Source organism: Sphaeramia orbicularis, chromosome 3 (assembly GCF_902148855.1).
Source record: "Sphaeramia orbicularis chromosome 3, fSphaOr1.1, whole genome shotgun sequence".
NCBI lineage: Eukaryota > Metazoa > Chordata > Actinopteri > Kurtiformes > Apogonidae > Sphaeramia > Sphaeramia orbicularis.
In genome coordinates this window covers 14,206,712-14,219,964 of record NC_043959.1, presented here as the reverse complement: position 1 = coordinate 14,219,964, position 13,253 = coordinate 14,206,712, and the positions used below count along the sequence as shown (strand labels likewise).

General features: G+C 36.5%; 1 protein-coding gene across 1 annotated transcript in view; it reads left to right on the top strand.

The window, feature by feature from the left end:
• The window catches only part of LOC115417126 (lactadherin-like), a 29,822-nt gene extending 23,584 nt beyond the window's left edge, over positions 1-6,238 (top strand). The window contains exons 9-10 of the mRNA XM_030131122.1: positions 108-263; positions 5,101-6,238. Coding sequence (XP_029986982.1) covers positions 108-263; positions 5,101-5,244 — 300 coding nt within the window. The 3' untranslated portion in view covers positions 5,245-6,238. The remainder of the gene's footprint in view (positions 1-107; positions 264-5,100) is intronic.
• The last annotated feature ends 7,015 nt before the right edge of the window (positions 6,239-13,253 follow it).

Genomic DNA, 13,253 nt, shown 5'->3' with positions numbered 1-13,253 from the left:
CCACCATCACAGATGGACGGCTTGGCGTCTTCATGGTGCTGATGTGCAGATATTTTAAAATACATTTTCACTTTTTTTTTTTTTTTTTTTTTTTTTTTTTTTTAAAGGTTGATCTTGAGAAGACCAAGCGCCTCACAGGCATCATCACTCAAGGGGCCAAGGACTTCGGTGTGGTCCAGTTTGTGTCCGTGTTCAAAGTCATGTACAGTAACAACGGAGAGTCTTGGAGTACAGTGAAGGACGGGAACACCGGCAACGATAAGGTCAGACATACGACCGTTAGGTTTGTAATGCACTGCAACCAGTTCGGCCTATGGAGAGTCAAGAGGGACATCTGGTTTATGTTCACTGAGACTGGACTGGTACTGGACTGATACTGGACTGGTACTGGACTGATACTGGACTGGTACTGGACTGATACTGCACTGATACTGGTTGATACTGGATTGACACTGGACTGATACCAAGGTTATTATTGTTAACAAAAACTAACGAAATGACGAAAACTAGAATTGAAAAAGACATTTTCGTTAACTGAAATAAATAAAAACTATAGTTAAAAGAAAAAAACAATAACTAACTGAAACTGCATTGTGTGTTTACAAAACAAACTAAAATGTATAAAAAATTATGGATAAAATTCCCTTCGTTTTCGTCTTTGTCAATGTCGGATTGATATGAAAGCGATTTATTTCGCTCTAGCAATTTCAGCTAGCGGCACCATACGGAACTTCACGGTCCGTCACTTGTGGTTTCCAGTCGTCTTCTGGTCCCCACTCTACTTGAAAACATGGAGACTAAAGTTGGGAGAAAGCAGCAGAGTCCTGTCTGGGATTTATTTGAATACAACGGAGAAGAAGAGAAAAGATACGACAAAACTAAAACTAAACTAAAATTAATACTAAAACTAAACTAAAACTATGCATGTAGAAAAAAATGAAAACTAATAAAAACTAGCAAACCTGCTCTAAAAACAAATTAAAACGAACTGAATTAGAGAAAAAAAGTCAAAACTAAATAAAACTAAACTAGAATGAAAAATCCAAAACTATTAGAACCTTGACTGATACTGGACTGATACTGGACTGATACTGGACTGATACTGGACTGATACTGGACTGATACTGGTCATCACCAGTATCAGTGTAGCACTCACATTAATACTGTACTTTCCGGGCTATAAGCTGCACCTGACTATAAGCCGCAGGTGTCCACGTTGTAACATGAGATATTTCCACAGACAGATGGTAAACAGATTATTTTTTAAATATTTATTTCCATACCTTAATTGCTTTTTTCCAAATAGTGGCTGTAACACGGCAGTAAAACAGCAGGAACAGGCTGGTTCAAAAACCCAGAAAAGTCATTGATCTCTATCTTCATCTTCCTTCTGCTCATTAAACCACTGCAGTCGTCTTCTTCAGTGTCGGAGTTGAACCACCTCAGAAAGACTCTGTCTCACTCCTTCTCAGTCTCTCTTCCGTTGTCACTTCCGTGTAGCAGCTCTGTTTCCTTCTTTACAGACACATCGATTGGTTTGAACTTCAAAGCTGCATCATATGCATTTCTTCGTGTGTTTTCCATGATGAGGGTTTGTGCAAAATGATTAAGTTGAGCTTAAAACTTCTCCTCTTCATCACCTTCAACCCGTCTCTCACTTTTGCGCTTCCTGCTAGAGCGCCCCCTGGAGGCCGTTAGCCTGTAAAAGTCTATACTTGAGCTGCATTGTTGTATAAGCTGCAATGTTCAAAGCGTGAGAAAAAAGTAGTGGCTCATTGTCCGGAAAGTACGGTAATATTCAATAGCATATTAAAATCAAACTGACCAGAAAGAAGATCATTCAACACAAATCTACCTGTAATCCACATAAACAAGTATTATCTTTGGACAAAACTTAATTGGATGTGTAGTTTGAGTTTCAAGTTTTACCAAAGTGCCACTGGGCAACATGGACTGAAGTGCTATACCAGTGTTTTTCAACCTTGGGGTTGGGACCCCATGTGTGGTCTCCTGGAATTAAATGGGGTCGCCTGAAATTTCTAGTAATTGATGAAAATAAAAAAAATATATACTGATAAAAAATATATGTTGAGTTGACAGAGCCAATCCCAATCCATATCAGACAAACTGTGGTTGTGAAACTGCAGCACTGTGGTTCTGTTTATCTGTCAAATGTTCATTGTGGTCGGTTTCAGATGCTGCAGCTCTTTCATAATTCATAGTTTGAGTTCTTGTTTGTTCAGTATTAATTGTCAGCCTTGTAAATCCAAGCTGGACTGACTGTACATATCCTGACCAAGGAAAATCCAATTCTCCCTTTGTGCAGTAATCTACACCTGGCTTTTCTGCCTCCGTCCAGAATAATATACATTATATTGACTAAATGTCCTCTAAAATTAACCTTTATTTACAACATCGTATAGCAAACTATTATATGATCAAAAACAAATTCATTTTAGCAAAAAGAAAAAGTCTCTGATTTCAATGTCTGGGGTTGCCAGAATTTTGTAATGTTAAAATGGGGTCACGAGAAGGGCTGTGTATCGGCAAGAATCTGGCAAAATGATACAAATCACAATACTAGGATGACGATATGATATATCACAATATATCACGATACTGTTAAAAAGGCAATTTTTTCCTTTGTTTCTTTTTTTTTAAAATGATTATTTCCTTGAAGAATTGAATTCCACCTGAAATCTGCACAAATACTAAACACATTTTTATTTGATCACAACAGGATCTAATGTTATATCAGAAAATGTTCCTGTGTTCAAACTGAAATTCTGTTTTACAGACATTACAGTTTAAGATCCTGTTCAAATGTTCATATTCTATTAGTTCAGAACTAACATCAGAACATTATTTTAGTTCAATCCCAACAAAGGAACTAACATCTGCCTCTGTCAGACAGTAAAAAGTGCGTTTAGGATGCTTCAAATAACCATTATTTAATAAAATAGTGTTAAATAATAATAAATCAAATACAAACAAAAAAGAAAAACAAAAAACATAAATTAACCTCAACAATATCTGCATTCGAATAAATACTTAAAAATATCGGTACAGTACTTTTTAATATCGATACAGCATTGTGAAATGAAATATCGCGATATATTGCAGAATTGATATTTTCTTACACCCCAAGTCACGAGCCAAAAAAGGTTGGAAGCACTGGGCTATACCGTATGCAGCCACCAGGGGGAGATGGAGACGTCTGTCTTCTTCAGAGGCTGTTACTGTGTCCTCCTTTACGAGGGCCGTTCAATAAGTTCATGGCCTCACCCAGAACAGAACAACACAGACTGATAATTTATATTTTATTTTTCAACATAATCTCCATTTACAGCAATGCACTTGGTCCATCGATGTTCAAGCATCACTATCCCATCACGAAAGAATGTAACATCCTGTATTATAACAACCAGTATTTCTGGGTGAGGCCATGAACTTATTGAACAGCCCTCGTATATCCAGTCTATGTGTAACTACTGCTTTGACACAATAGGAACAGAATTCCCAATAACACCACATGTCCTCTGTGGACACATTAAAGCTTCACCGCCTTTACATTTAAACCCGTTGCATTTCCACATTTTTCCACCTGGTTTGCATTCTTGCTCTTACTCGCTTTGTCAACCAAGTCAACCATTATTACACTGATTGCTGTGTTTTGACATTTCTATGGTGCCACAAAATGAGTAGAGACAGTCTGAAATACCATTTTGACAATCACAGGTGTAAACAAGGTCAAAACAGCCTTTAGTTTGCTCCTGTTTTGACTCCTGTGCCATCCTGTCACAGTTTTGCAATAATAACATTATCCCTGACATCATTTAGTTTGTGGGTCTCATAATTCTGTCATAGTGTGTTTTTGTTTTGCTCTGCATTCTTTTTGTAATACTATCCATCAAGGTTATTATCATTAACGAAAACTAATGAAATGACGAAAACTAAAGCTGAAAAATCATTTTCGTTAATGGAAATAAATAAAACTAGAATTAAAAGAAAAAACTGATGACTAACTGAAACTGTATTGTGTATAGGGATGGGAATCGAGAACCAGTTCTTTTTGAGAACCAGATCCCAGTAGCTCGATTCCTTGGAATCGTTTGCCTGCCTGCTTAACGATTCTGCTTATTGATTCCGCCTTCGTTGCGCATGCGCGATGACGTCACACGTACCCCCCCCCCCCAACTCAGACCCAGCATCATCTGTTATTATTATTCATTCATACTGTATATGTTCTATTTTCTGTGCAGAGATGGAAATATAAAAGACAGTTAATGCAAACACACCTGTTTGTACTCTTTTACCTTTTATTCCCTCACCCAATGAGAATCGATAAGGAATCAGATCGAATAAGCAAAATTGATAATGGATTCGGAATCGCCAATTCTTAATTCGTTAATTCTTATCGATTCCCATCCCTAATTGTGTGCTTACAAAACTAACTAAAACGGATAAAAATTATGGATAAAATTCCCTTAGTTTTCGTCTTTGTCAGTGTCTGATTGATACGAAAGTGATTTATTTCGCTCTAGCAATTTTAGCTAGCGGTACGGTCCGTCACTTGTGGTTTCCAGTCGTTTCTGGTCCCCACTCTACCTGGAAACATGGAGACTAAAGTTGGGAGAAAGCAGCAGAGTCCTGTCTGGGATTTATTTGAATACGACGGAGAAGAGAAAAGATATTAAAAAAAACTAAAACTAAGCATTTAGAAACAAATGAAAACTAATAAAAACTAGCAAAACCGCTCTAAAAACGAATTAAAACTAAATGAATTAGAGAAAAAAAAAGTCCAAACTAAATAAAACTAAACTAGAATGAAAAATCCAAAACTATTAGAACCTTGATCAGTTCAGATGTTTCGTTTAAGCTTAAAGTTTTTATCGGTTTTTTTGTTTGTTTTTTCTCATGCCTATACTTTTCATTGCTTCCCTGCTGTAATGCTTTTAATGTTTTATGTAAAGCACTTTGAATTGTCTTGTACATGAAATGTGCCATATAAATAAACCTGCCTCGTCTTATTTCATGTATGTTTATTTCCCTGGTTGACACTTAATTTTTCAACTAATTTCTCAAATGTTTTATTTGCAGCTTTTCCAAGGCAACACTGACAACAACACTCACAAGAAGAATCTGTTCGAGCCCCCGTTTTACGCTCAGTTTGTCCGAGTGGTCCCGTTGGAGTGGCACGAGCGCATCACCCTCCGCATGGAGCTGCTGGGCTGCGACGACTAGAACCCCCGTCGGCGTCCGGGCGTGGGCTCCGTCCTCCTTCAGCCTCTGCGTTTGCACCGACCACAGCGGGAAAAGTACCTGGGAGAGTCCTGTCTTTGGTATGACGTATACATGGGGCTGATATTTGGGACTGGAACACCTGTAGCACTTTCTCAGTAGAGATTTTTTATTGATTTACACTGCACTCCATGACGTATCCATTTAAAGTATTACATATCCATGCTTTTAACACGTGTGTATAGTTTGACTGTATAATTCTTAAGGTGATAATGTCGCTACTTCCCGTCTTCAAACTAAACAGACTAAACATGTTTGTGTTCTGCCTTTTTTCATCTCACATATTTTTAAGGATCAGTAGATGTTGTACAATCATCAGATCGGTCTCAAACTACTGTGGGCTGGACGATAAAACCATCATGGTAATCGTCAGGATTCAATTTTACATCATATCAAACTTTAATTTTTATATTGTGTTGATTTGCCTTGGAGATCAGCTGTGTATCCTTAATCATTTAAAACCATCTACTTTATTCAACTTTCAAACAGGTCCAAAAATCTGCCTCTAAACTGGAAAAGAATAAAGACCTGATATATTTTTGATAAGTATCATTATCGACTGATACAAACATCTTTATCATGTAATCGTTTTTATTGCCCAGCCCTTGTTATCAGACATCAAGTATTTGGTATTTTTATTTCCACATATCTGGTATTTTAATGCTCACTTTTCCGATATAACGGGTCAACAATGAAATGAATAAGTGTTTTTTTTTTTTCTGTGATGTATTGGTTTTCATGTGACATCTGTTTTCTATATAGTTTAGAAAAAAAAATCCCATTTCAGTCTGACATATAATTTTGTTGTAATTTAATCATGTTTACAGCAAATGTGAATAATGTAGAAAGATGTGTTGAAAATAAATGTAGTTTTACATTCTTTTTTTTATTCACTGTTGGTCTTGAACTGAGATCATTTATTAAAACTTACAAGAAATCTTTGTGTGTTTCTTTAAATGTCCAGACTTTGGTCTCATAGAATAGATGTAATACTGAACATGCAGGATTATTAAAGCTGCACAATGGACAAGAGGTCAGATTTAATTATTGTTGGCAATAATGTGATTTTAATTTGAGACAATTTGCTTGGTTAGAAAATAAAATCCACAGATTATTTCTTTAAAGTTAAATTTTGTACATTTTGAGTACCTCTGTGCTCAGTGTCACTAAACAGTAGGCCTGTGACGGTACACAAAATTTTCGGTTTGGTATGTTTTCGGTTTTGAAAGCCACTGTTCAGTTTTTTTCAGTTCAGTACGGGAAGAAAGAAAACCCCTCAAAACGTCTTTAATGCATTTATTATGAATTTGTGAACATTTTTCCCCCAATTTTTGGAGACAATAGAAAAACAAGAGTAATATAATTCTGCTGCTTTAAATCAAATAGAAAATAAAATGCATAAAATATTACTGAATGTTTTTAATATATATATATACAGGGTGGGGAAGCAAAATTTACAATGAACATTTAATAGTTTTTTCTCAGCAGGCACTACGTCAATTGTTTTGAAACCAAACATATACTGATGTCATAATCATACCTAACACTATTATCCATACCTTTTCAGAAACTTTTGCCCATATGAGTAATCAGGAAAGCAAACGTCAAAGAGTGTGTGATTTGCTGAATGCACTCGTCACACCAAAGGAGATTTCAAAAATGGTTGGAGTGTCCATAAAGACTGTTTATAATGGAAAGAAGAGAATGACTATGAGCAAAACTATTACGAGAAAGTCTGGAAGATACTATTAAAGAAGAATGGGAGAAGTTGTCACCCGAATATCTGAGGAACACTTGCGCAAGTTTCAGGAAGCGTGTGAAGGCAGTTATTGAGAAAGAAGGAGGACACATAGAATAAAAACATTTTCTATTATGTAAATTTTCTTGTGGCAAATAAATTCTCATGGCTTTCAATAAACTAATTGGTCATACACTGTCTTTCAGTCCCTGCTTAAAAATATTGTAAATTTTGCTTCCCCACCCTGTATGTATATATATATATATATATATATATATATATATATATATATATATATATATATATATATATATATAAACTACCGGTCCAAAGTTTTAGAACACCCCAATTTTTCCAGTTTTGTATTGAAATTCAAGCAGTTTCAGTCCAATGTACAACTTGAAATGGTACAAAGGTAAGCGGTGAACTACCAGAGGTAAAAAAAAAAAGTACAAAAATAATGTACATTTCAGAATTATACAAAAAGGTGAACAAGAAATGGGTTAACAACTTAAAGCAGTTCTGCAGCAATGGAGGTTGATCAAGCCTTCAGAGTTGGTGCTACCAATTCCTACAGGTGTCCCAGCGTTTGTGAATTCCTTCCAACCCCCTGTGTCTGCAGAAAAGTAGTGTTGGAACACACTTTGGTACCATACTGTTGGGAGCATTATTTGAACAGTATTGTACTGCAGAAAGTAGTGTGTTACTATAAAAATGGAAAAGAGGAAAAGGCAATTAACGATAGAAGACAGACAGACCATCGGAACACTGAAAAATGTAGGTCTGTCCTACAGAGAAATGTCCAAGAAAGTCCAGGTGTCAGGAAGTCCAGTTTCCTTCACCATCCAAAGGCACTCAGAAACTGGACTGGGAAATGTTGACAGGAGGAGGTCTGGAAGAGCCAAAGCCACAACAGAATCAGAAGACAAGTTTATGACAGTCAACAGCTGGAGTGAGAGGAGACTGACAGGACAACAGCTGAAAGCACAGGGAAGATAGTGGTCGTAGTAAGTAAGTCTGAGTTTACACTGGGAACACAGGACTGAACAGTTACAGGTTTGATGGGTCCAGTTGCAGCAAGAAAGCCATTGGTGAGACTTAGTATAATAATAATAATAATAATAATAATAATAATAATAATAAAAAAATTAATAATAATAATAATAATAATAATAATACTGGTCCTATCAACTTCCTGAGATATTAAATGTGGAGATGGAACTATTCCTTTATTGTGGGAAAGTGTAGAACCGTGCAGACACACACACACACACACACACACACACACACACACACACACACACACACACATGCTCTGAGAACTTCCAGTATTATGACATAGATTTTACTTTATGTTATGTATGTTTATGTTTTTACTTCATGTTGGTCTGTATGTGGAACCTGAACTAAAACCAGTTCAACATCCTCGTCTGTTTATATCTTCAGTGTCATTCTTTCACTTCATAAATTCATCCTCCCGGTTCCAAGGATTAGAACCTTTGGTGGGCCGGTTTTGGCCCACGAGCCACATGTTTGACACCCCTGCTTTAGTAAGACTATAAACTCTAGAAAATGAAACCCTCTCTTAAAGAGATTTATTTGCATTCTTATAATATTTTCTCGCAGATGCACAAACCCAAAGTGTCCGACCTCAGAAACAGAGTGATTCTCCTCCTCCTCCTCCTTTGTCCTGCTGTTTATGACACTAATTACACCCTCTGAGCCCTTCATCTGTGTGCTCCACTCATGGTCTCAACATGTTTGGCCTTTGGCAGCAGCTTTCATCTCCAACAAACGACTGCGGAGGAAGACGGAGGACCTCCAACTCATCTGTCATCTGCCCTGTGTGTTTCAAACATATGAAAACACACATTTCATGTTTTCCACAACACGGTGGAATCTTCATAAAAAAATAACAGCGTAGATGTGGGGACTGTATTTGACAAACATCTGTTTTAGAAGAGTTTTCCACACATGTTTGTCACTGTTAAATTTAGAAATCTCACTCACTGCTCTATGTTTTAACCCCCATTCCACAGGTGTGTGTGTGTGTGTGTGGGGGGGGGGGGGGGTGTACTGAGCATGCTCAGATGTCTATGGAAAGTACAAAGTTGGTGCATTTTGAACATTTTTATATTGAGCAAATGGTTGAATTTCTATGAATATTTAAATAAATCCTACATTCAGAACACTCACCACAGACACGTCAGGGGTTAAAGGGTTAAACCACTGACCATGTTTTACAATGTTCTGACACTCTACAAAAGTTATAAAAGTCTCATTACATGTTAAAGCAGACTTTCAGCCTGTTGTTTGGACACAAGTAACTGTATTTACCTTAAAACGCATGAAAATGGAAAAAAAGGAAAGAAAATGAAATAGTTTTTTTTACAAATAATTTCTTAAATATACATGAAAAGCATGTTTGATAGCTTTATAGAGAAACTTATTGCTGTCTCGAGTAATCCAAATAATCTGTTGCTCTCTGTTTTTAACCCTTTCATGCATGAGTTGTGAGAACCTTGGTCAAGATTTTTTTCTTCAGTGTTTTTATTCCTCCTTAGGCAAGAAAAAAACAATGCAATCAAGTTTTGTTTTTTTTTCTGTGGAGTTACAAAAATATTCATGCATTTAATTTCTGAAGTAAAGAAACGTGTTTAAAATCCAATATCAGAGAGGGATACGAAAACGATGAAATAAAAACATGTTTAATGCTGCTAATCTGATGTCTTCTCACATTTTAACATATTCTAATGCTAGTAATTCCTCACTTTATCGAGATAATATGCAAAAAAAAAAACTTCTTGTCTAACAAATAACAATTGATTTACACTAAAACATGTCACTGCAGATCAGGTTTATCAAGAACAGCACAGTTACAGTAATGGTCTGAATGTCAGTGTATGGGATGGTGCATAAGTGTCCACTGTGTTGGCTGATATGAAACTAAAACAACAAAACCCATGAATATACAAGAGAACAGCTGGAGAAGAACTGTCCACTGGAGAGACTTATGCATGAAAGGGTTAAAGTTTTACTCTGTAGCTATTAATGTTTAAACACATCTTGTAAACATCTTGCATCCTGTGTGCAAATGAGACAAATATCTGGTAAAAGACCCTTCAAATGTGTGAGGATGACTCACTACCTGTTTGATTTATGTTTATTGTGTCAAATTGTTAAAGGGTATGGATAACTGGTGTTGTTTTTGGCATGTGTGAAGGCAGTAACAAAAGTAAACACACAGGTGGTATTTAAGTAGGGGGGGCTTATTTCAGGAAAACTTTCAGATTCAACTTTAGCCCTGATTTTCTGATGCAACAAGATGTTCTAAGCACTCCTGTGTAATTTTCATCCAAACCACCCCCCCTACCCCGAAAATTACTTTTTCAGCCCTGAAAACGTGGGGTTTTTGGCAACTTTCAAACCTTCTTCACTTTTGATAAAGTACAATGTAGCAATATGCTCATGCTGGGCCCTTAAATGTTTGTTTGTGAGACATGTCATGTTTTAGGAGTGCTTTGCACTACAAAAAGTGTAGTGTCAAGGTCAAATTATAGGTCAAAGGTCACCCAAATGGTCAAAAATGCACATTTGATGGAATGAAGCTGTTAATGTGGGTTCTTCCAAATGTTGGGCTCAGGTTCTCTCCTCATAACACATCTATTGACCACAAACAACTTCCATTCAGTAAGACACATTAAACAGAACTATTCACTCCATGTATTCTCCATATAGACATGTCAAAAATAACATGACTTTGACATTTACATGAATATGTCCTGTTGTGGGCGACACAGTGGTGCAGTGGATAGCACTGGTGCCTCACAGCAAGAAGGTCCTGGGTTCGATTCCAACACCAGTCAATGGGGGTGGGACCTTTCTGTGTGGAGTTTGCATGTTCTCCCCGTGTCTGCGTGGGTTCTCTCTGAGTACTCTGGCTCCTCCCACCATCCAAAGACATGCACTGATAGGTTAATGGGTTAATCTAAATCGCCCATAGGTGTGAGAGTGATTGTTTGTCTCTATATGTTCAGCCCTGCGATGAACTGGTCACATGTCCGGGGTGAACCCCGTGAACCCCGTAAGTAGCTGGGATAGGCTCCGCCCCTGTGACCCTAGTGAGGAAAAAGCAGGTTCAGAAAATGAATGAATGAATGAAGTGTTAGTGATTCCCACCAAAATGTGTGCTAGTGTTTCCTGCCACACTAATGGTGGCAAATTCAGATGGAATGTACATGTTGTAGTATTTAGTCTGTAATGTTTCTTTAAAGGGCCAAAGGCCTTGGGGGATCCCACCAGGAAACAAGAGGGAAGAGAACTGAGGACATATTTGACAAAATGTTGGAATGGTCCGAATTTTTGAAAAAAAAAAAAAAAAAAAGGCATTTTGGTGACCTTTAACCTACAACATGACCTTGACATTAGACTTCTCACAGTGCAAAGTACTCTCATGATACAGTATGGCACTGACAAGATCATTAAATGGCCCATCATGAACATATTTATACACTACACTGGACAAAAGAGTGAAGAAACTGTGAAAGCTGCGATTTTCAGAGTTAAAAAAGTAATTTTTGGGGTAGGAGGGGGGTTTTGGATGAAAATTTCAAAAAAATTACACAGGAGTGCTTAGAACATCTTGTTGCATCAGAAAATCAGGGCTAATGTGGTATTTGATATTAAGCCTCGCCCCCTAATTTAAGGCTCAATCCCAATTCACCTCTTGGCCCCTCCCCCTTGGCTCTTGCAGTTGGCACTATCCCTTGAAACGGAAGGTTTTTCTTTTATATTTCAGTTTTTATACTCTTTTATACAGAATATTTATCCTTTTTATGGCACTTAGGACGATTCTATCCTATCTTATTCTATTTTATATTATAATAAATGGTGATAAATCACTTAAGAAAGATTAAATAGAGAGAAAAAATTCATTTGGGAACTGATACAAAGGTAGTACTGGCTCTTTATGGGTTAAAAATAAATAAAGCGCAGACATGAACCAGGTCTGAGTCTGCGCAGTAACACAGACCTGACCTGAAGTTCCAGCTGCAGAAACATGCACATATGTCCATGCTTTCAAACAGCAGGGCTGAGCTTTAGGTCCCTGTGTGGATCTACTTCAGCTGGACTGTCCTCCTTCTGCACACAGTCCACTCAGTCTGCGCTCATTCTGACGCACAAACAGCCGCAGCTCCGCGTCTGCGCCTAAACCTGCTCCAAATCTGTCCGTTTATCTGCCCTTCATTCATGCACCCGTGTTAGTGAAAATACAGATCCGCTCAGTGCATTTGACTTTTTTTTTGTTTTGTTTTTTCTTCATCCAGCGCGTCTTTTTTCCATTTTCGCAGTTTGTTTAGAACTCTTTACCTTCAGGAGCCAAATACTTAAGGAGGAGATTTAAAAGAGCAGCAGGAAGTCTGGTGAGTGAAGAACATCCGAAAAATCCCACCACAGCTCACATTTCACATTTTTACATATTTTTACACATTCCACTGAGGTTTTATTTGGTGAAAGTGCATCTCACCTGCACTGTAAAAAAACAAAAAAAAAAACAAAAAAAACAAAAAAAAAAAACAGTATTATTCCGGCAGCAGGGGCGAAGAAAAAATACTGTAAAATAACAGAAAATAACCATCTCATAAAAGTACGGAAATTTTCCATATTTAAAATACAGGTTTTTTGCCCTAACTTTACAGATTTTTCTTTTCTTTCTTTCTTTCTTTCTTTTTTTTTTTTACTTTTTAAATATATAGGTATAATTTTCAATGAAACTAAGTTGTACAATCCACTGATAAAACTGTATTTGGACAGTTTATCAGTGCTTATACATGTTATACATTCACAAAAATACATTTATTCAACATTTTTGTTGTGAAACCTCCCGTAATTACACAAGATATTTGTCAATTAACAAACAAATCTTGTTAAACTTACAGAACCAATACTTCTTTTACAGTTAATTGTCAGTAATTTTATCTCGTTTTTTTATTATTATTATTTATTTTATCTTTTTTTTTTCAGTATTAAACTTTAAATTAACAGTTTAACCTCATAAATAGAAAAGAAATATTTGCGAAATTACGATAAATTTGCAAATGTATTTTAACTGTATTTCTTTTAAAAAATTTAGATTTTTTTCGTTATTCACAGTTACAGTTTGTTCATGTTATTTTACATTTGACATGTAAAATCACAGTCTATTTTTGTCATT